Raw genomic sequence first — 21,226 nt, 5'->3', positions numbered from 1 at the left:
AAGACCACAATGGCAGGCAAAGACAAAGAGAGCAGATTATCTTGTGTAATATAAAGTCCATCTAGGGCAGGTATGGGGAACCTCAGGCCCGGGGTCTGTATAAGGCCCCCGGAATCATTTGGTCTGGCCCTCTAAGCTTTTTTTTTCTCTGCTATACTCATCTGGCTAGCAGGGTGCCTAGAATGGCACCCTGCAGCCAGAATCTATGCAGCAGTGTTGCCTGGAGCATCCTTAGGGCACTTCAGACGGTCACAGCACTGCTCTTACAAGTTTCCGGAGCATCCTCAGGATGCTCCGGGCATTGCTGTAATCACTGGCGATTGTGGCCCCGCCCCATGTGATGTCACACGGAGGGGGCATGGTCTGTACCGGGCCCACAAATAATGTTGTTATAGATATCAAAATGGTACCCCACCCCTACTCTAGGGGAATATACTTCATACAGAGGTTTTTCGACTGCTAGTACAATTTGGACTTCATGGTGATCTCAAAAAGGAAATGCAGTTCTAGGCCTGTTATAGTGATACCAGAACAAGAATGGTAGATGCTTATTTCCATGGAACGTTAAACTAAGTTAGGGGTTTCCTCTTATACCTATAGCATGCACTCCACAGTAGAAATTGTAGTTGTGCTTCTCTATTGGCAGTACCGCCTTCATTTTGAAGTGACTTTGTAGTGCATCTGGAACTACCTTGCACTCTAAAATATAGATGACAATGTAGCTGAAATACTTTAAAAAAGCTGGAATGCAAAATTCTGGTATATACTAAAGCATTTTGAACACTTGCAAATAAGTGTTCTGCTACCAGAGTTTTTCAGGAATCAATCTATAATGTCTAAACACTAGATTTGCATTAGATAATTTATTCGTCAATGCTTTCAGGTCTAAATGAGACTTGGGCCTCGTATCCAGCCTTTTGTGGCATCTTAGAATCTTTATTGCTGGGTGTTCTGATGTCTAATTTTGTAAAAAGGTCACCTTTTAAGTGACTTACACTTAAGGTTTCTGGTGGCTGACACAGAAAATAAGACCATGCTTGGTTAATGATGTATTCTACAGGGTGCCACCTGCATGGTAATAGAAATTCTCTATATTAATACAAATACAGTTATTGGTGCTGTCTATGCTTATGCAAATCTAATCTATATAATATCTGCTGGAAGGAAAACTATACACTATAGTGTAAGCAATCTTTTCATGAACATATATGAATAAAGTGGAGTCCTCCTAATCCTACTTTTCTACCTAAGGTATCTTCTACTGTTCATATCAATCAGGGAAACAAGACTTCCATCACTGTCTGTAACCAGTGATAAAGGAACATCACATTCCCTGGATCTTTTCTTGGCAGTTTCAATATCTTTCCAGTACAAAAATCCAGAAACAAAATGGACCATGTCAATGACCTGCTGCTCCATGCAATACTTTTGCAAGATGGACCAATGATGTCATTGTGTAAGTATACACTGGGAACAGGCACAAGGTTTTAGAAGTAAAAAGTGCCTTCTAAAAGTATAGCGAGTGGCCAGGAAGATGGTCGCGATGGTCAAGACCATCACGACCATCTGACTTGCGATGAGACTCTTGTGGTAGGGTCGCGTTGCTGCAAGCCCAGAGAGATTTCGGCTCTTACAGAGCCGGCACCGTCGTGCGCATGCACTCTGGGCCACCATCGGCCCGGTTGCGAGCGCTCAGCGCTTGCGACCGGGTCTGAATCAGGCCCACTGTTCTTTAAGTGAGTAAACCTCTCTTTTTATAATGAGGACTAACCACTGCATTCTAAAAACATGAAAGTTTTTCTAAAAAGAGGGAGAATGGAGGGGGAGCAAATTGTATCCACATTTGTAGAATACATTTTTTAGCTATGGCTAACAGTAATTTCCGTACCCCCTCACAACTCTGGTGCCTTCTGGTAGTATGCCAAAAACTGCCCATTCGGGAGTTAAGAGTAGGCAATAAACTAAATAAATGTCAATTGACATAATCCCATACCTGTATTCAAAATCTCTGTATTACCGGACACTCGCAAACACTGTAATGAATTCACCTCTTTGAGGGTCGTATCTAGGGCATGAATGGTCATCTGTGGCCCATGAGGTGTCTACAATAAGGGGAAGGGTATGGCCTATGAAATATATTTAGGAATAATTCTGCATATGATGCTGCAGGGATTCATTTGATAGATATCTCAAGTGTTTTAACTGTGGTTAGAGATGGAAATTGGTCTCTCCATTTTGCCAGTCTGGTTTTCTGTGTATTATATTGTAAAGGAGTGCGAGGGAAAGAATAATGTATAGAGATGGGTTTGTAGGAGGGATTTTCCTTCATCAATAAATCCTCTAAAGAGTTATTACCGTCATCCTGTGAGAATACCTTGGAAAGGCTGACCACATAGTGCTGAGCTTGTAAGTGAGCTAGGGGAAAGGGTCTAAGTATCGGATATTGTTCCACTCCGTGTGTAAACAACATTGATTTCCCGGTTACACCATTCATAATCTGTCGAACACAAGTTATGCCCTGTCTGTGCCACAATGTAAAAGGATAACCTGCAGTCCTATTTTGAAAATTCTGATTATTTATTATCAAAAGAAATGGAGATACATATTGGTTCAAAGAGCGTTTGACACAAAATACGCCATACTTTACGGGCAGACATTAATAGTGGATCAGCTTGAACCGATATGGGAATCTCGCTATCATGTAAGTGCACGAAAGAGGTTAAGCTAATGTCATTCAAGAATTCAGCCTCCAAATTAGTGTTGGCATATATAATTTTTTTTTTTTTATTGATCCAATCTCTCAAGTAGGGAAGGTGGGCCGCATGACTGTAAGCGCTAATATTAGGTAAATTAATACCTCCATTTGATCTACTCTGCTGGAGCTTTACAAGACCAATTCTAGCCCTCTTACCATTCCAAATAAAAGTACGTATTATTCTTTCAATCTCCATGGCATCACGTCTAGACCATAATTTGGGAAGAGACTAAAGAGTGTAGAGGATTCTTGTAAATAATATCATCTTCACCAAGTTAGCTTGACCTAGGTATGAAGGATTAGGATGTCGCCATTTCTCTGCATCCTCCTTTACACCTCGCATAATAGAGTTCATATTAAATGCGTACAACTTACTGAGATCTTTGGGAATTTGCACTCTTAAATATGTGATTTACTTGGTCGCCCATCCAATAGGAATATCCCGAGACCATGCTGGTCGTCAGTAACACTGTCTTAGTTTTGAAAAATCCACAGCAATATACCTAACCTCAAATCCTGACACTGACCAAAATTCTTTGATTCTCACCATCAGTGGTCCAAGGTTCCCCCTCGGGTCTGATACAAATAAAAGAACTTTGTGTGCAAAGGCTGATATCATCACAACCTCCCTTCCGATACTAATGCCTTGAAATGATGACCAATTTTGGAGGACTCTAAGCATAGGATCAAGGGCCAAATTAAAGAGCAACGGTGAAAGGGGACAACCCTGTCTCGTTCCCTTGGTCATTACCAAACCCTCTCCCACAGTACCATTAATAATGAAGTGGTTGGAGAAGTATAGAAAAATGTAAGGTTTGAAAACCCTGTCAGAAACCCCTTCTATCTAAATTTCATAAAGTTAGGGCCAGGATTCCATACCAAATGCTTTTGTGGCATCAAGGGTTAAGAGAATTCATGAAAAATAAGATTGAAGATTTGGCCACCATCACCACCGCAATGGCTGTACGGATTCTTTTTACGGAATGTCTACCTCTGGCAAAGCCCATTTGAAGATATGTCAGTATAGAGGCCAGAAAGACCTGCAATCTGTCTGCCATTATTTTGAAGTCAACATTTAGGAGGGTAACCAGACTGTAGGAGGCGGGGAGAGTCGGATCTTTATTTGACTTTGGGATAATGGAGGTAAATGCTAGGTTGAAACTAGGATAGGTGGGAGCGTTCGTTCTAATGCTACCAAAATGTGAATCCAGTAATTAGCCGTTAGTACAGGGTTGTGCGGGGTATCTTTGTAAAGGATATCATGATTTTCAAATGTCTGAAGTTGTGGTAAGTAAATTTAGACCATTCCGAAGAGCTGTTACATGGTGTCTGCGTTTAAATGACTTAGTCAGATTAGTTAATAAGGTGCCTGTTTTGTTACCCCAGCGGAAATATTTTTGTCTAGTGTAGTCTGGAAACTTCATTTAAAAGACCTGTAACTTGTTTCCCTCCCCCCAGATGGCACATCCGCTGTAGTTTCATTACCAGTGGCTCTGTCCCTCTGATTGCAGAAGTGTTCACACTGCCACCTCCTTCTCCACCTCTAGGATCAACCTCTGGCCCATTGACCTTGGAAATGAGGATAGCCCAAGGTACTGTGTCTAACTAAATTTTGTTTCATGATATTCTCTCTCTGAGGCCCCCATTTACCAAATACCAGCGAAATTTTTTGTTTAGGATCACTGATACTAATGAAAAATGCACTGATATTTACCAATACTTACCCCTCCGACGAAGTCCTCAGGGAGGTCCTCCGCTGTGCTGCTGGCAATGCTGCCAGCGACAGGGCTCTGGTGTTATGCACATGCGCGATGGTCCGTCTGTGCATGACACAGGGACCCGGCAGTGCCTGGAAGGCTTCGCTGAAGTCTGCAAGGCACCGCCGGGTCTCTATTGCTGACAATGGGGACCGCATTGCTCTTGCTAGCTAAAAGATGTCAAGAGTGATGTTGTGACAAACGGCGGTAATCTTAAGGCACCTACACATGGTACCATTTTTTTTTTTTTTTAAAGATATTGCCATTTTCGACTGATTGGAACGACAAATCGTTTAAAAAGTGTCTGTGTGCAGGCACGATAACTATGCGATGTGTGCTCCAGTTGGTCGTGGTCGCTGATCTCTTCAACATGCAGACCTGTCTTTCATGATTTGTCACACATCGTTCCATGTGTATGCATGATAAACAATGTCATGAACAATTTGTCATCACTTTTCCTGGCCACTTCCCTCCACTATTTTGTGCTAGCTGACGGGGAGACAGAAGATGCATTGTGAGGTTGTTTGCTGCCAAACGATATATCGTTAACGATTTGCAGTCATTAACGAACCATCTATATCATTTGTACAATCGTTCCATGTGTATGCACAATATCGTTTGTCTGGAGCACCATTATCATATGCAACAAGTTTTGTCACTAGTTGTGAATGATAAAACTTGTTGATGGATCAGGTCCTGAATTTGCATCTCTTGTATTTCAACCCTAGAGCTGCATATGGTGAGGGGAGGACACCTTCTTCTTGATGGCTGGTTATACTTTATCAGCTTGTTCCAGGAGGCAATCTGTGGCTAATAATTGGTTTGACCGATGTGACACAATTTCTTAATATTTAATCTCTCTCCCCCCTTGGTCTCCTTTCTACAGACGCTCGGTACACTCAGTACTATGCTGATGGAGACTTCCCTATACTGAAGGTCCTCAGGGATCCAGTTTTTGTTGAAGTGCGCATCCTAAATCGAAATGACCCTAGCTTGGCGCTGATGTTGAAACAATGTTGGGCCACCACCTCTGAAAATCCTCTAAAGCTACCACAGTTGCCAATCCTAGTAGATGGGTAAGATTGTGTGTGGTTTTATTTTTTTATTTTTTGAGGAGGGGGGGGGGGGCGGGGGTCAAGGGCTGTGTAATTTCATGTTGCATGATTCTGCTTAAGCTGGTTACACCCAGCGACAGGGCCGGTACCAGGGGTCTGAGCACCCTGTGCCGGCCCCTCCAGAGTGCCCTATCTTTGCCGCGCGTGATCAAAAATGGGGGCGTGGCCTAATTACCATAGGCCATACCCCCTACGTGACGTTATTAGGAGGCGTGTCCGCCTCCAAATAACATCAGGCTGGGGGCAGCCTCACTAGCTGGGCTTCCCCCCCCCCAGCCCTCTCCCGTCACTGAATGGATGATGCACGCAGCATCCTTTCAGAGTCTCCGGGGTCCAGCACAGCTGCGGCAGTGGGGGGTCCCTAACCACCCACGGGCCACTTTGGCCCACAGGTGGAACAGCGGGACAGTAATGTCCCGCTGAAATCGGGATGTTGGGGAGAGGTGCGCCCTCTATGGGACACCCCTAGAGCCGGCCCTGCCCAGCGATGTCGGATGCAGCGGTGCCGTCATTGGTAAGTGCATACATACTATATAATTTTGAATGCATCAATATGCTGATTTCTGTAGCTCAAATTATTTTCTTAAATAACAAAGGTGCGTGGTCTCTAAACTGATCGCAATAGAAAGCTGCATGCATGTGTTCACCATTTATCTCCAGTTCAGAGAAAGTGTTTATAGAACATTTAATTTCTGCAGTTGAATGTAACCTCTTGTATTAAGTAGAGTTCTGAACTAGAGCCAGGAGATGAAATACAAGGCCAGCTAAGTGTTTATTCTATGCTTGTCATCTTGTATTAAATATACAATACCCATTTGCAGGCAAAAGAAGGAGGGAGGAGTCTAAAGCCACTGAAGACTGGAGTTTTAGTGGTAGACTTACTAGGCCCCCATTTATCAACGATACATAACCCCTTTTGCGCACGCTGAAGGGGTTATACCAGGTTTCTGATTTTAACAAACAGCGGTAATGTAAGATTACCGCTGATTGTCAAGCATCGCTTGGTTTAACACAAATCTATCATACGTCCACACTTTTATTGCAGACATTTTATCTATACTGAGGTAAAAAGGTAATATGAACTAAAGCTTTTTTACGTGTGTTTTTTTTTTTTTTTTTTTGCAAGAAAGCTTTATTACATTATAGTTGAAACTAACACTCCTCCCCCTGTTAGATGCCCATTTGAAGGAGACAACTATAGGACCCAGCCGGTTGCTATCGGAAGTCTAGTGGAATTTCGTTCTCATTACAAGCGCTTCATTGTGAGCACCTTCACATTTGTTGACCAATCCTCTCAGATGGCATTAGGTGGACTGGTAAGTTCTATTTTAAAAGAAATTGGTCCCTGAAAGTCTCTTGATGTCCTTTCAACAGCATGTAACCGGGACCATGCCCTGGGACTGTAACATATACAATACAATGTTGTATAGCACCTGCAAGCCTTTCTTCTTACCATTGACATGTGCATGCTAAATTGCAGATTTCAGCCTTGCACTTCTTGCTACCCAATTACTCCATTTCATCTTATGAACTGACTGGAAGTTTATGAAGTTACATGCACACGGAGTTAAAACTGGTCACAGGGGAGCGATGATCCCTGGAAGTTGGGATTCCACATACATGTCAAATACAGCTACATGGCACCCTTGCAGAAGCATAGTATAAATGACAAATTTATAGATATGCTTTCCTATATACTGTAGGCCAGAGGTTTCCGAACTCCCCCCATTAGTCCAGGTTTTAAGGATACCCATGCTTGAGCTAATGCAATTATTTAACTGCTATATAGGGACCCTGCAGTGCTACTGCACATGTGTGGTGGTCATTGCCAGGGAGGGTTCCTATGAAACACTCTCTCATGGTCATTTCTGTGTGATCTATCGCCCATAGGCATAAACTGGTTATACTATCTATCGTCCATAGTCTACAGCCCTCTAAAGACTGAGTTAGCTGCCAGGGCCAAGTTTTAGAATTTGAAGGCAAATACAACAGTCCCCATAGAAACCTATGGGGGCTGCTTCTGCTGTCAGAAATGGAGGGACTGTTGCATATATCAGAGATGTATGATGTAGTCCCTCTGTGGTACATCTTTTTTTTTTTGGGGGGGGGGGAGGGGGGGGAGGGGGGGGAGTGGTCTGGGTGGTCAGTAATGGTGGCGATGAGAAAGCTCTGCTGTGGGGTAATATGAGTTATTTTAAACTGTATCATTTGTAGTCTCTAGAAATTTGTGTTTATATACCCTGTGACCAATTGCACTAATGTCTTCTAGGTATACTTCCACTGCAGTGCATCCATTTGTGTACCATCTTCACAAGACCAATGTGTGTCTATGTGCACCAACAGAAGTAAGTTGTGTATGTGGGTTCCCCTGCACATACCAGAAACACGACAACACTTATTTAATTGATACTAAAGCATATTTGGCATTCTATTTACATGCAAAAGGGACGGGGCTGATTTGGAGTTGCATGCAATAGAATATATATAATATATATATTTTTTTTTTTTTTTTTTTTTCCATGTAACTCATAAATGATTGACAGCTTTATTTTTTATTTTTTTTACTATAAACTCCAAATCCGCCTCAAAGTAAGCAATATGATGGTCTGGACCTCTAGTGGTGTCAGTGACACTCGGTGTGCAAGCCTGAAAAGGGGGCGTGACATCACAGCATGCCCCTGTTACAATCACTATGGGGGTGTGCAATGCTATCCTGGAGATACTGGGCTGCCCCCCCAGAGATTCTCCCTTCACTGCCGGCTCCGCCTCAGTAACCAGGAGCTGCTCAGTAATGGCAGTGCAGTGCATGATCACGGAGGATGGGCGAGCAATTTGTTGTTACCCCTCTTGGACGGTGACACCCAGTGTGGTCCGCACCCCCCACCAGGGCCGGATTAAGGGCAGGGCGACAGGGGCGGTCGTCCTGGGGCCCCCACACATATGGGGCCCCTACACACTATTCCCGATCCCCGGCCGCTTATTCTAACATTTCCCCGCTGCTGTCCCCTGGCAGCTCAGCTGTTCTCTTACAGCGGCTGCCGAGTACTCAGCAGACTCACTACAGTGAGTCACTGTAATGAGTCTGCTGAGCATAGGCGAAACTGGGGGGTGGTCCGGGGGTGCACAGGACCACCCATTAGCCCAGTTCCGCCATATTGCGTGAAGTCAGCTGAAGTGCCACCGGCATGGTGAAGTGCGCTGCTGATGAACTCTGAGCTCTGACTCATGGATGGAGCAGGGTTTCCCGTGCGGGGGGACAGGGGTGTCGAGGGCGGCAGGAAGCTGCAGCTGCTGCCTTTTCCGCACTGCTCCCTGGCTACTCCCCAAGCTTCAAGAAGCCCTCTGAGGTCCTGCCACGGCTGAGCCAGCGGAGGCGCTGGAGCCAAGGCGCTTGTCTCCCTGGGGGATGCCACCAAGCGGGCGTCCATGGTGCGGCCCTTCTCCCCGCGCCTGCAGCAGAGCGGGGCGGTGAAGCTGAGGAACGCATTCCCCAGCCTGGAGCGCTCGGTGCTGGGAAAGAAGGGACCGCGGAGTGCCAGTTGCGGGCGGAGCTGGGCGCTGCCAGAGCAGGAGAACCCGCTGAGGTGAGAGAGGGGAGGGGAGGGGAATGACAGTGCCGGTACCCAGGCTCCATGGTCCCCAGTCGATACTCGGGTGGGAGGAACAGTGAGAACCTGATGAGAGTACACTGATCCCAACATCCCCAGCACCCTTTATACCCCCTCCCTCACCCATACACACATTATTCCCCCCTCCTCCCACCCATACACACATTATTCCCCCCTCCTCCCACCCATACACACATTATTCCCCCCTCCTCCCACCCATACACAAATTGTTCCCCCCTCCTCCCACCCATACACAAATTGTTCCCCCCTCCTCCCACCCATACACACATTATATACAATACCTCCCAACTGTCCTGTTTTTTTGGGATTGTCCCGCTTTCCCACCCACGGGGCACGGTGTCCCGCGGTGGGGGGGGGGGGAAGTTGGGAGAACCATACACTGCTGCTCTGCATAACAGAGCAGTGTGTATGCAGAGCGAGAATAGATGCCGGGCGCACAGCATCTATTCACAGCATGGAGGGAAAGCCCGGGGGCAGCCCAGCATCCCGGAGATGCTGGACACGCCCCTTAGTGATGCAAATGGGACGTGACGCTAGGCCACTCCCCTTTATAGATAGGCCAAGGCACGTGGATGTCCCTATTTGCATCCTGGAAATGTTGGGAGGTATGATATACCCCCCCACCCATACACATTATACACCTCCTTTCCCCCACCTATACACACATTATACCCCCATCCCCCCACCCATACACACATTATTCCCCCCACCCATACACACATTATTCCCCCCAGCCATACACACATTACATGCCCCTCCCCCCCACACATACACACATTATATACATCCTCTCCCCACCCATACACACCTAATATACCCCCTCCCCAACCCATACACACCTCCTCCACCCACCCATACACACATTATACACCTCCTTTCTGTTCAAAGACTATACACCCCCATAAACAAATTATACACCTCCCTTCCACCCATAGATTATACATCCCCCATACACACATTATACGCCCCATCATGCACACACATTATTCTTTCCTCTCCCCAGACATATTATATCCACCCTAATACTACTTAGCATTCCACTAGGCTTTTTCAGCAGGGGCGCCGCTCCCTGTCCTATTTCTGAAGGGCAGAAAGCATCCTGCCCTCTAGCGCGGCACCCCGCTGAAACAGCCTGCGGGTTCTGTCCTCCACCCACGGGCCGCAGTGTCCCGCGGGTGGGGAAACTGCAGATCAGAGGTCACCGCAGGTGCATGGGCCTGGCATCCATTCACAGTGACCGCAGCACTTGGGGGCAGTCTGGCATGTCCGTAAGTGCCGGGCACGCCCCCAGGAGTGACGAAAAGGGGAAGCGTAATAAAGACGCGCCCCTTTTCATTGGCCACACACCCTTTTCAGTGGGAGTGCCCTTGCTCTAGGTCCGGCATCAGGCGCCTAGAGTGAACACTACTACTACATATAAACATCCCTTCCCCACACTCCACATAGATGGGTCTATTTACTAAGCAGTGTTAAGAGACAGAGTGAAAAGTGCTAAGAAAGTGATAAGGTGCCAGCCAACCAGCTCCCAACTGTCATTTTTCAAACACAGCCTGTGAGATGACTGTCGGGAGCTGATTGGCTGGCACCTTATCACTTTCTTATCACTTTTCACTCTGTCTCCTAACACTGCTTAGTAAATAGACCCCAGAGGCACACTGTACACCTTCTACCACTACAGATACATACCCCTCCCCCCCAACACCACAGACAAATCCCTCCCCTACCACCACACAAACATCTCTGCCCCTGCACAAGCACACTGTTCCCCCTTCACCACTACACAGACACATCTCTCTGCCCCCTGCCCGGTGCTGGACCTAGCACGTTCTTTAAATGTGCCGTTATAGCTATGTGTTGCCATGGTTACGGGATTGTGTCACTGATGGAGCGACGTGATGACATCAGCAGGGAGATGCCGGAGCTCGGGCGTGTAGTCGCGCCTTAGCAAGCATGTTGAATATCACTGGGTGATTATGTTTATGTATATAAGGTATGTTTTTTGTATTGTCACTTTGTTCTGACGAAAATGCTGATGCATTGAAACGTTAACCGTTTTCTACAAGCCGTTTCCTGTGTGTTCATTGCGTGGAGTGCCACACTTACTATCCGTATTTCTCACCATTTCAGTGGGGGCAACCAGCTAAGTAACAATGTGTGTGTGTGTGTGTGTGTGTGTGTGTGTGTGTATATATGTATATATGTGTGTATATATGTATATATGTATGTGTATATATATATATATATATATATATATATATATATATATATATATATATATATATATATATATATTAGGGGTGAGCGGGTTCGGATTTCTGAAAACCGAGCCCCCCCGATCCGAGTCAGGCTCGACTTTTCCCGCCTGACTCGGATCTGAAATCGAGGCAAAACGTCATCATCCCGCCTTCCGGATCTCGCGGGTTTTGGATCCTATATAAGGTACCCGCGTCGGCGCCATTTTCTTACTCGGCTGTGGACAGTGAAGAGGGAGGGTGGGAGTTAGGGCTGTGTAGTGTAGTGCTGTGCTGCGCTGCTGTTGTCCATAGGGGCTGTGTCCACTACTTCAAAGTCCATAGGGGCTGGCTGGACTGTGTTGTGCAGTCAGTTGTCCATAGGGGCTGTGTCCACTCCAAAGTCCTGTGCAGTGTCCCAGTCCTAAAAGGGTGCTGTAGTGTTGTCCAGGGGGTGCTCTGTCCATCAGGGGTGCTCCCCCCAAGTGCTAAAAAAATAATAATATTTTTTCTGTGTTTGTGAATTGTGTGCACTGTGGCTGCACGTGCATCAACAAAGGAGCAGCGCCAAGCGTGCGCCTGTGTCCCATAAGTAAAGGGCCGGCTGGCTCATTTCTTAAAGGGTGGTGTAACCCACAGAGTGCACTAGTCTCCAACAAAAATAAAAAATTATTTTCTGTGTTTGTGTGCGCCTTAGCCGCACGTATATATCAATATAACATAAATGGAGGACCAAACTTTCTCCGATTAAAAATAAAATAGGGAAAGATCAAGAACCACTTCCTCCTAGTGCTGAAGCTGCTGCCACTAGTCATGACATAGACGACAACATGCCATCAACGTCGTCTGCCAAGGCCGATGCCCAATGTCATAGTAGAGGGCACATTCAATCCCAAATGACAAAGTTCAGGAAAATGACCTTGAAAAAAACATTTAAATCATCTGAAGAGAAACGTAAACTTGCCAATATGCCATTTACGACACGGAGTGGCAAGGAATGGCTAAGGTCTTTCCCTATGTTCATGACTAGTGGTTCAGCTTCACATGACGATGGAAGCCCTCCTCCCACTAAAAAAATCAAAAGAGTTAAGCTGGCAAAAGCACAGCGAAGAACTGTGCATTCTAAGATATCACAAATCCCCAAGGAGAGTCCAAGTGTGGTGGTGGTTGCGATGCCTGACCTTCCCAGCACTGGACGTGAAGAGTTGGCTCTTTCCACCATTTGCACGCCCCCTGCAAGTGCTGAAAGGAGCACCCACAGTCCACTTGCTGATATGCAAATTGAAGATGTCACTGTTGAAGTACAACAGGATGAGGATACTGGTGTAGCTGGCGCTGAGGAGGAAGTTGGCGAGGAGGATTCTGATGGTGATGTGGTTTGTTTAAATCAGGCTCCGGGGGAGACAGTTGTTGTCCGTGGGATGAAAAAGCCCATCACTGTCATGCCTGGGCAGAAGACCAAACATTCCACCTCTTTGGTCTGGCAATATTTCTATCCAAATCCGGACAACAACTGTCTTGCCATATGTACCATATGTAAAGGTGAAATAAGTAGGGGTAGGGACGTTAACCACCTAGGAACATCCTCCCTTATACGGCACCTGCAGCGCGTTCATAATAAGTTACTGTCAAGTTCAGAAACTTTGGCTAAGACCGTAAGCAGTCCAGGGACACCTAAATCCCGTTGTCCTGTTGTATCCAAGCGCCTGCAAACCACACCGTCAACTCCCTCCTCGTCAATTTCCTCCTTAGTCAGGATCGGAAGTAGTCCTGCAGGCCATGTCACTGGCATGACTGACTCTCCTATCCGGGATTCCTCCGGAGAATCCTGCATTGCTACGCCTACTGCTGCTGCTGTTGCTGCTGCTGGGAGTCGTTCATCATCCCAGAGAGGAAGTAGGAACACCACTACTTTTACTAAACAATTGACCCTCCAACAGTCCTTAGCGAGGAGGATGAAGTACGACAGCAGTCATCCTGAAGCAAAACGTATAACTGAGGCCTTGACTGCTATGTTGGTGTTAGACGTGCGTCCGGTATCCGCCATTAGTGCAGTGGGATTTAGACAATTGATGGAGGTAGTGTGTCCCCGGTTCCAAATCCCATCTAGATTCCACTTCACTAGGCAGGCGATACCAAGACTGTACAGAAACGTCAGAAAAAGTGTCCTCAGTGTCCTGAAAAATGCCGTTGTACACAATGTCCACTTAACCACGGACATGTGGACAAGTGGAACAGGGCAGACTAAGGACTATATGACTGTGACAGCCCACTGGGTAGATGTATCACCTTACGCAGCAACAGCAGCAGCGTCACCAGTAGCAGCATCTCAGAAACGCCAGCTCGTTCCAAGGCAGGCTACGCTGTGTATCACCGGTTTCAGTAAGAGGCACACCGCCGACAACCTCTTAGAGAAACTGAGGGAAATCATCGCCCAGTGGCTTACCCCACTTAGACTCTCCTGGGGATTTGTGATATCTGACAACGCCACCAATATTGTGCGGGCATTACATCTGGGCAAATTCCAGCACGTCCCATGTTTTGCTCACACAATAAACTTGGTGGTGCAGAATTTTCTGAAAAGCGACAGGGGCGTGCAGGAGATGCTTTGGGTGGCCCGAAAAATTTCCGGCACGCAGTCGCTGAATGGCGAAAGTGGCCAAAGACTGGAGCGCCAGCAAACACTCTTGAACCTGCCCCGCCATCACCTGAAGCAAGAGGTTGTGACGCGGTGGAACTCAACCCTCTATATGCTTCAGAGGATGGAGAAGCAGCAAAAGGTCATTCAAGCCTATACATCCACCTATGACATAGGCAAAGGAGGGGGTATGCACCTGACTCAAGCGCAGTGGAGAATGATTTCCGTGTTGTGCAAGGTTCTCCAGCCCTTCGAACTTGCCACATGTGAAGTCAGTTCAGACACTGCCAGCTTGAGTCAGGTCATTCCCCTCATCAGGCTTTTGCAGAAGCAGCTGGAGAAAGTGAAGGAGGAGCTAAGACGGAGCGATTCCGCTCGGCATGTGGGACTTGTGGATGAAGCCCTTCATTCGCTTTGCCAGGATTCCAGGGTGGTCAATCTGTTGAAATCAGACCACTACATTTTGGCCACCGTGCTCGATCCTAGGTTTAAAGCCTATGTGGTGTCTCTCTTTCCGGCCGACACAAGCCTGCAGAGGTGCAAAGACCTGCTGGTGAATACACTGTCAGCTGAAGCGGAACGTGACACGTCAACAGCTCCTTCTTCATTTTCTCCTGCAACTGGGGCTGCCAGGAAAAAACTTAGCTATCCTAAGCAACCCGCTGGCGGTGATGCAGGGCAGGCAGGACCAAGTTTGGACATCTGGTCCGGACTGAAGGACCTGGCAACAATTTCTGACATGTCTACTGTCACTACATATGATACTGTCACCATTGACAGAATGGTGGAGGATTACATCGGTGACAGCATCCAAGTAGGTATGTCAGACAGTCCGTACCTGTACTGGCAGGAAAAAGAGGCAATTTGGAGGCCCCTGTACAAACTGGCTCTATTTTACCTGAGTTGCCCCCCCCTCCAGTGTGTACTCCGAAAGAGTGTTTAGTGCAGCCGAGAACCTTGTCAGCGAAAGGCGTAGGAGGTTGCTTCCACAAAATGTGGAGAAGATGATGTTCATAAAAATTAATTATCAACTCTTCCAGGGAGACCAGCCTCCAGAACGTACAGAGGGACCTGTGGTGGTGGATTCCAGTGGGGACGAGTTAATACTCTGTGAGGATGTACACAACACTGAAGAGGGTGAGGAATCGGTGGATGAGGATGACATCTTGCCTCCGTAGAGCCAGTTTGTGCAGGGACACATTAATTGCCAGCTTGTTTTGTGGGGGCCCAAACGAACCAATCATTTCAGCCACAGTTGTGTGGCAGACCCTGGCGCTGAAATGATTGCTTTGTTAAAGTGTGCATGTCCTGTTTATACAACATAAGGGTGGGTGAGAGGGCCCAAGGACAATTCCATCTTACCACCTCTTTTTTTTCTTGGCATTATGTACAGTTTGGGGCCTAGTTTTTCAAACTGCCATCCTGTCTGCCACTGCAGTATCACGCCTAGATGGGTCACGTGTTTGTGCCGCCCACTCGTGTCGCTTAGCATAGTCATCCAGCTACCTTGGTGCAATCTTTTGGACATAAAAACACTATTGTGAGGTGTTCAGTGTTCAGAATAGACTGGAAATTAGTGGAAATTAAGGTTATTGAGGTTAATAATAGCATAGGAGCAGAAAAACCAACACATTCTGTGATTTTAGCTGTTTTTATGCTTTTTTTAAAAAAAAAACAGATACAAAACCCAGAACCCAAAACACGGAAGGGTGATTTTGGCAAAACAAATCCAGATCCAAAACATGAAGAAAGATCCAGATCCAAAATCAAAACACAAAACACGAAAAGTGGCCGGTGCACACCCCTAGTGTGTATATATGCACACACACACTCCCAAAGGTGCAGCACTCCAGGTGCTTTGAAAGAATCACAATACCGGCATCTAAAATCAAGCAACGTTTCAGTGCATATTTATTAGCACTGTCATCAGGCTATCATGCTAACAAATATGCACTGAAACGTTGCTTGATTTTAGATGCCGGTATTGTGATTCTTTCAAAGCGCCTGGAGTGCTGCACCTTTGGGAGTTTATATGAGTTATAGTGCTGGCACCTGGCCACATTGCTACATTGCCTGGACAGCTGGACCCTGCATATTTCTTATATAATGCTGGTTGTTACATTATACTTTTTTTTTTTTCTATAACATTGCCCATATATTTACTTTGATTTTATTGATTGGGGCCCCCACAAGTTTGTTGCCCAGGGGCCCCCACAGACCTTAATCCGGTCTAAGATCAAATATTGTGCCCCGGGCCCTGTGTTGCATAGGTTTTCCCCTGTTTCATAACCAAATGGTATCCTACCATACACACCCAACTCATTGGGGGGGGGGGGGTATCCAAATAGCCACGATAACGATAAGTTTTCTCCGGAGAGAACTTTTCGGACACATCGCATGTTTTTGCAGCTTATTGCATGTATGTGCGCTCCTGTTTATCGTGCAGTCCTATTGCAAAACCGGCAACAACACATTCACACGATAATTCTTGCAGGGATGACAGGTGAAAATAGGGAAATCAGCCTGTACACCGAAAAAGTAAACTAATATTGGGTAACAGTATAGGAGTATTTTATTGGCCATAATCAAAGGGTTTGGAGTTCTTAAATGGTGTCACATGGCTGTTTATATGCATTTTTCTAGAACCTTTTAAAAAACAAATAAGGACTTTTTTTGGTAAAAGGTAATGCTGTAGTTAAATTAGGGGTACATACAATGGGGGTAAGAATATTTATGGAGTAATTTTAGGGCACTTAAAAAAAAAATATACAAATATTGCAATGTTTAAAACACCCACCTGCCCCTTCCATACAGCTCCCCCAAAATACCTAACCCACTACTTTGAACCCATTTTCCTGCATTTTTTACTATCGCCCCAAAAACTACGTCATTATTGGCCCAAATAAGCGAATTAAAAAAATATTTTTGCCTTATTGGTCATTATGGGAGAGTGGGTGCCCCAGGGGTTCTGCACCAAGTCCTAACATTTGAGGCCAAAAATGGGGATAACTTTTCACCTACTCAGAGATGGTGAAAACGAATTTGAGAAGACTTCGGACTAGCGACAACCGCGGCTAATTGGATACCCCCCAATTGGATAACACGATCTCCATTATTGGAGAAAAGTTTTCAGAAGTGAGAACCAATTTTTCGGTGAAAAGTTATCGTGGCTAATTGGATACCCCCACCCCCATTGATTGTTAAACACTTCTAGGCCTGTTTATTTTTGGCAGAAAGAAGAGATCTTGACGGCTTGGAGCCAGTGACTTTGGTATCTGCAGATGGGCCAGTTGACTTCTTTCTGGATGAAAAAGAAATTTTGGCCAAAGGTAATGGAAGGTGACACTCTCTTCCCCAATGAATTAAACATGTACATTAACTCGCCTACTTGGCTAAATCGTGTGTGTGTGTCCTACCTAAATAGTGCAGAAAGTACTCCAAGGGGTATATTTACTTAAGTAAGAGTTTTTAGAAGTGGAGATGTTGCCCATAACAACCAATCAGATTCTAGCTATTATCTTCTAGAAGGTGCTAGTTAAATGTTAAGTAGAATCTGATTGGTTGCTATGAGCAACATCTCCACTTCTAAAAACTCTCACTATAGTAAATATACCTCCAAGAGTCTAATAAGTGGTGATGATTCAATGAAGGGGAGGAATTTACAGAGCACTTCAAACATGGGTGGTGGTCCCCCTAAGATTTGGTTGATCATAAAATATCTGGATGCTATCCACTTGGTAGTATGGTCCTAATGGAAGACTAGCTCAAAGTTGTTTGTCTGGAATCGACTATCAATTGCTATGTCCTTCTTGAATAAAGCCGGGCATCCACTATACAATTTTCTGTCAGATATCTGTCCAATCGGGCTGGTTGGAATGAAAACCTGGCAATGTATGGGAGCAAATGACAATCATCCATTTGCTCACAAACACTGGAAAATAGCCAAAAATGGTCGTTCAGACGAATTGGTTTTAACCAATTTGAACAATTTTTTTTTTTTTGTCCTTTTTTCAGTGTTTATAACCATATGATTGACTGTCATTTGCTCCCATACATTACCAGGTTGTCATTCCAACCAGCCAGATTGGACAGATATCTGACAGAAAATTGTATAGTCGATGCCCAGCTTTAGACATCTTGGCAGATTACCTCAAGGATTAGATTTGGGAAGTGAAATATGCACGTTCTACTTTTGATCAAGCCTATAAGCATAAACTTGACCATCCTAACTATGCCCTTCTATTCCCAATAAGCCCTTACCTGGGATATCTCAGACTTTTGAACTTGCCAGAGCTCCATGAGTGGCCTACAGAAGCGATCCCTTTTATGATGTAGCTCATTGATATGTGAAAGTGATTGTTAGTCCACCAGTCTTTTACCAATAAACCCAGCATCCTGGTTAACAGCAGGTAAAAGAGAGTGATGCAGGAGTTTAATACAGTGGTAACAGCAGTGTGTGTGTGTGTGTGATCTCTACAGTGGTGATAGCAGGGGTTAGCAGCAGGTAATACAGGTCTACCCTCATGGAGCCTCAGTACTGCACTTGTACTATGGCACTTTTACACAGTAAAGAAAATGGCTGCAGTAGCACATCAGCTCGGAGGTTGGACTTCTCTACAGAGTCTGGGTCCTAGTGCCCAGCATGTATGCACAATTATTTTTTTTTTCTTTTTTAGAAAAGTGTACCTATATAAATATGCCCAAATAATTGTAAAACCTATTCTATTCTATTATCTGTCCTTTCTTCTAGACCTCCACACTGGTTACCTGACAAGGATCGAATGGATCTGGGCAGTTATAGCCGCCGGCATTGTCTGTGTGATTTTACTTTTTATATTACTGAAAAAACTGAATGGTTACACCATTAAAAACATCAATATTTAATAGACAGTTGCTTTGTGTAGTATGTTGGGGTTCCCAGAAACCTAGCAAAGATCAGCAACACATTATGCTCCCTGCTAATGGCTTCTGTCTAGTCTTCTGATGGAACCTCTAATGGTGGTATTAACGGATAACATAGAGGTGACTTGTTCCCCTCTGCAGTTACCATCTGACACTGGAAATGTCTGTACAGAACATTGTTTTTGTTCCCCTTACATATTCTCTCACTTCAGCATTCAGGACTTAGCTGACTAAGGGCTCTACTTACTACAATCCGCATATTGAATGCGGATTGTAGTGTGATATTACCGAGTGAATTCGCATTGCGAATTCAGGCAATATCCCAGGGATTTACTATAAATCCCTTGCAGGGACAGAGCTTGCGATAAAGCTCTGTCCCTGCGGATCCCATCCGCACTCTAGTCGTGGTATTTTCGGAAAAAATACCGCGACTAAGAGCCCGCGCATGCGCCGACCGACCACCGCTACTACCCCCAACGATGCTAAGCCCCGCCCCCCGCGATCGCGGACCCCCGCAACCCCCCCCCTCCCTTCATTACACTTACCTGCATCCTCCTGGCCTCCGGTGATCTTCTCCGGGCTTCCCGATCAGGTGATCTCCCATACTGCACTGGGGCCCGATCACCTGATGACCGGGCCCCAGTGCACTATGGGAGACGAGCTGACCGGAGAGGAGCCATCACCGGAGGCCCGATCACCGGTCCCTGGATTCAGGTAAGTAAAAAAAAAAAATGTTTAATTTTTTTTTCTTTTTTTTTACAGCAATCAGCTTGCGGTCTGCTTAGACCACACAGCTGATTACTGGTACCGGCTCCCGCCTCTGCTCTCCCCGTTAGAGCAGAGCAGGAGTCCGGTAACCGGGGGAGACCCTGGATAACGCCACCTCCAGGTGGCGTTATTATCACAGGGCTTTCCCCGGTATTTTTTTACAATTTATTTTTAGTAACTATGATTGGATCACATTTCCCATTACAATTATGGGCAATGCGATCTGCTTTACTAAAAATAAGTGATACTAGAGGTTGGAGTAGAATTTTACTAATTCTACTCCAATTGCCCTGTAATAACTACAGGTGAAACTAAAATAATGTGAAAAGGGTGTGAAAACACCCTTTTTCACTTTATTTTAGTAAAAATAATGTTAATAAATAGAGCCCTTTGAGAGGTCATCTAAAATTGTGAAATGGATTTTACACATGGTCGGACTGTCTAAATGGCACTTCTGGAGGGGTTTCTATATAATATACTGTATATACACACACATATACTTCACACACACAAACATATGTCACATACATTACAAAAAACTTACCTTGCAGCAGTTCTGATAGGGACAGGACCTAGCAGGCTGGCACCATACTCTTAAGCCCCGCCCCCTCGTGGCAATTTGCCGTGATTCCTGAGTCAATCAAGAAGAGGATGGGGGCAAATCTAATTAAATTGTGTCATAGTGGCTCCGTCTCCTCCATATTGCACTCCAGTCTGTCATGGGGCTTCAGAACCCCCCCCCCCCCCGCATGCGTTAATGACCGTACACTGGATCGTGCAGTGTGTATGGCCGCCTGAGATATCCTCCCATCAAGCCTGAGAGCAGAGTAATTGATTCACTAGCAACCTACCTATAAGGCTTCTTTGGACAATATCCAGGTGCTGTGGCTACATCACCTCCTATCACAATGGGACCTGTTCATTTGATCTGATAATCTTTTTGGCTATGTATCTAGAGCATAGCTCAGTCCTTAGGGAGAGATGTATCAAGTGCAGAGTTGCACATCAACCAATCTGTTTTCGCTATTGTTTATTAAGATTATTCTACAAAATGATGGCTAGAAGCTGGTTGCGATGGGTAACGTCCATCTCTCCTCTTACTGTGTTAACTAATCTCCCAATGTGGTAACACTGCATGTGTGGCAAGAAGCCTCGTACAACTCCTTGCTGCATCCTTTTCTTCCCAGCTGTTGTTCAAATGTCCACATTATGGTTTTTCTTTTAGCAACACCAGAAATTTTGTTAAAAACTAGATATTGCATTTTGCTTAAAGTGAGCAGATGTTTGTAATCTCTTTAGGGTCATTAACAAGTTTCCTATGCTCCTGCACCTGACTTTAAATTGTCATTTTGATTTTCCTATAAAAGAAAATAAACTCATTGCAAGGATTGAGAAGACATCTACTCTAAAACAAGTATGACCATAAAGGAA

At 45.5% G+C, this 21,226-nt stretch overlaps 1 protein-coding gene across 1 annotated transcript in view; it reads left to right on the top strand.

Moving 5' to 3' along the window:
- LOC148514034 (zona pellucida sperm-binding protein 4-like) overlaps positions 1-19,009 on the top strand; it is a 39,813-nt gene extending 20,804 nt beyond the window's left edge. The window contains exons 7-12 of the mRNA XM_088481079.1: positions 4,214-4,347; positions 5,399-5,588; positions 6,802-6,943; positions 7,897-7,972; positions 17,359-17,454; positions 18,876-19,009. Coding sequence (XP_088337205.1) covers positions 4,214-4,347; positions 5,399-5,588; positions 6,802-6,943; positions 7,897-7,972; positions 17,359-17,454; positions 18,876-19,009 — 772 coding nt within the window. The remainder of the gene's footprint in view (positions 1-4,213; positions 4,348-5,398; positions 5,589-6,801; positions 6,944-7,896; positions 7,973-17,358; positions 17,455-18,875) is intronic.
- The last annotated feature ends 2,217 nt before the right edge of the window (positions 19,010-21,226 follow it).

Source organism: Taudactylus pleione, unplaced genomic scaffold, assembly GCF_031769625.1.
Source record: "Taudactylus pleione unplaced genomic scaffold, aTauple2 ptg000262l, whole genome shotgun sequence".
Taxonomy (NCBI): domain Eukaryota; kingdom Metazoa; phylum Chordata; class Amphibia; order Anura; family Myobatrachidae; genus Taudactylus; species Taudactylus pleione.
This window is presented reverse-complemented; position numbering and strand designations above follow the sequence as displayed.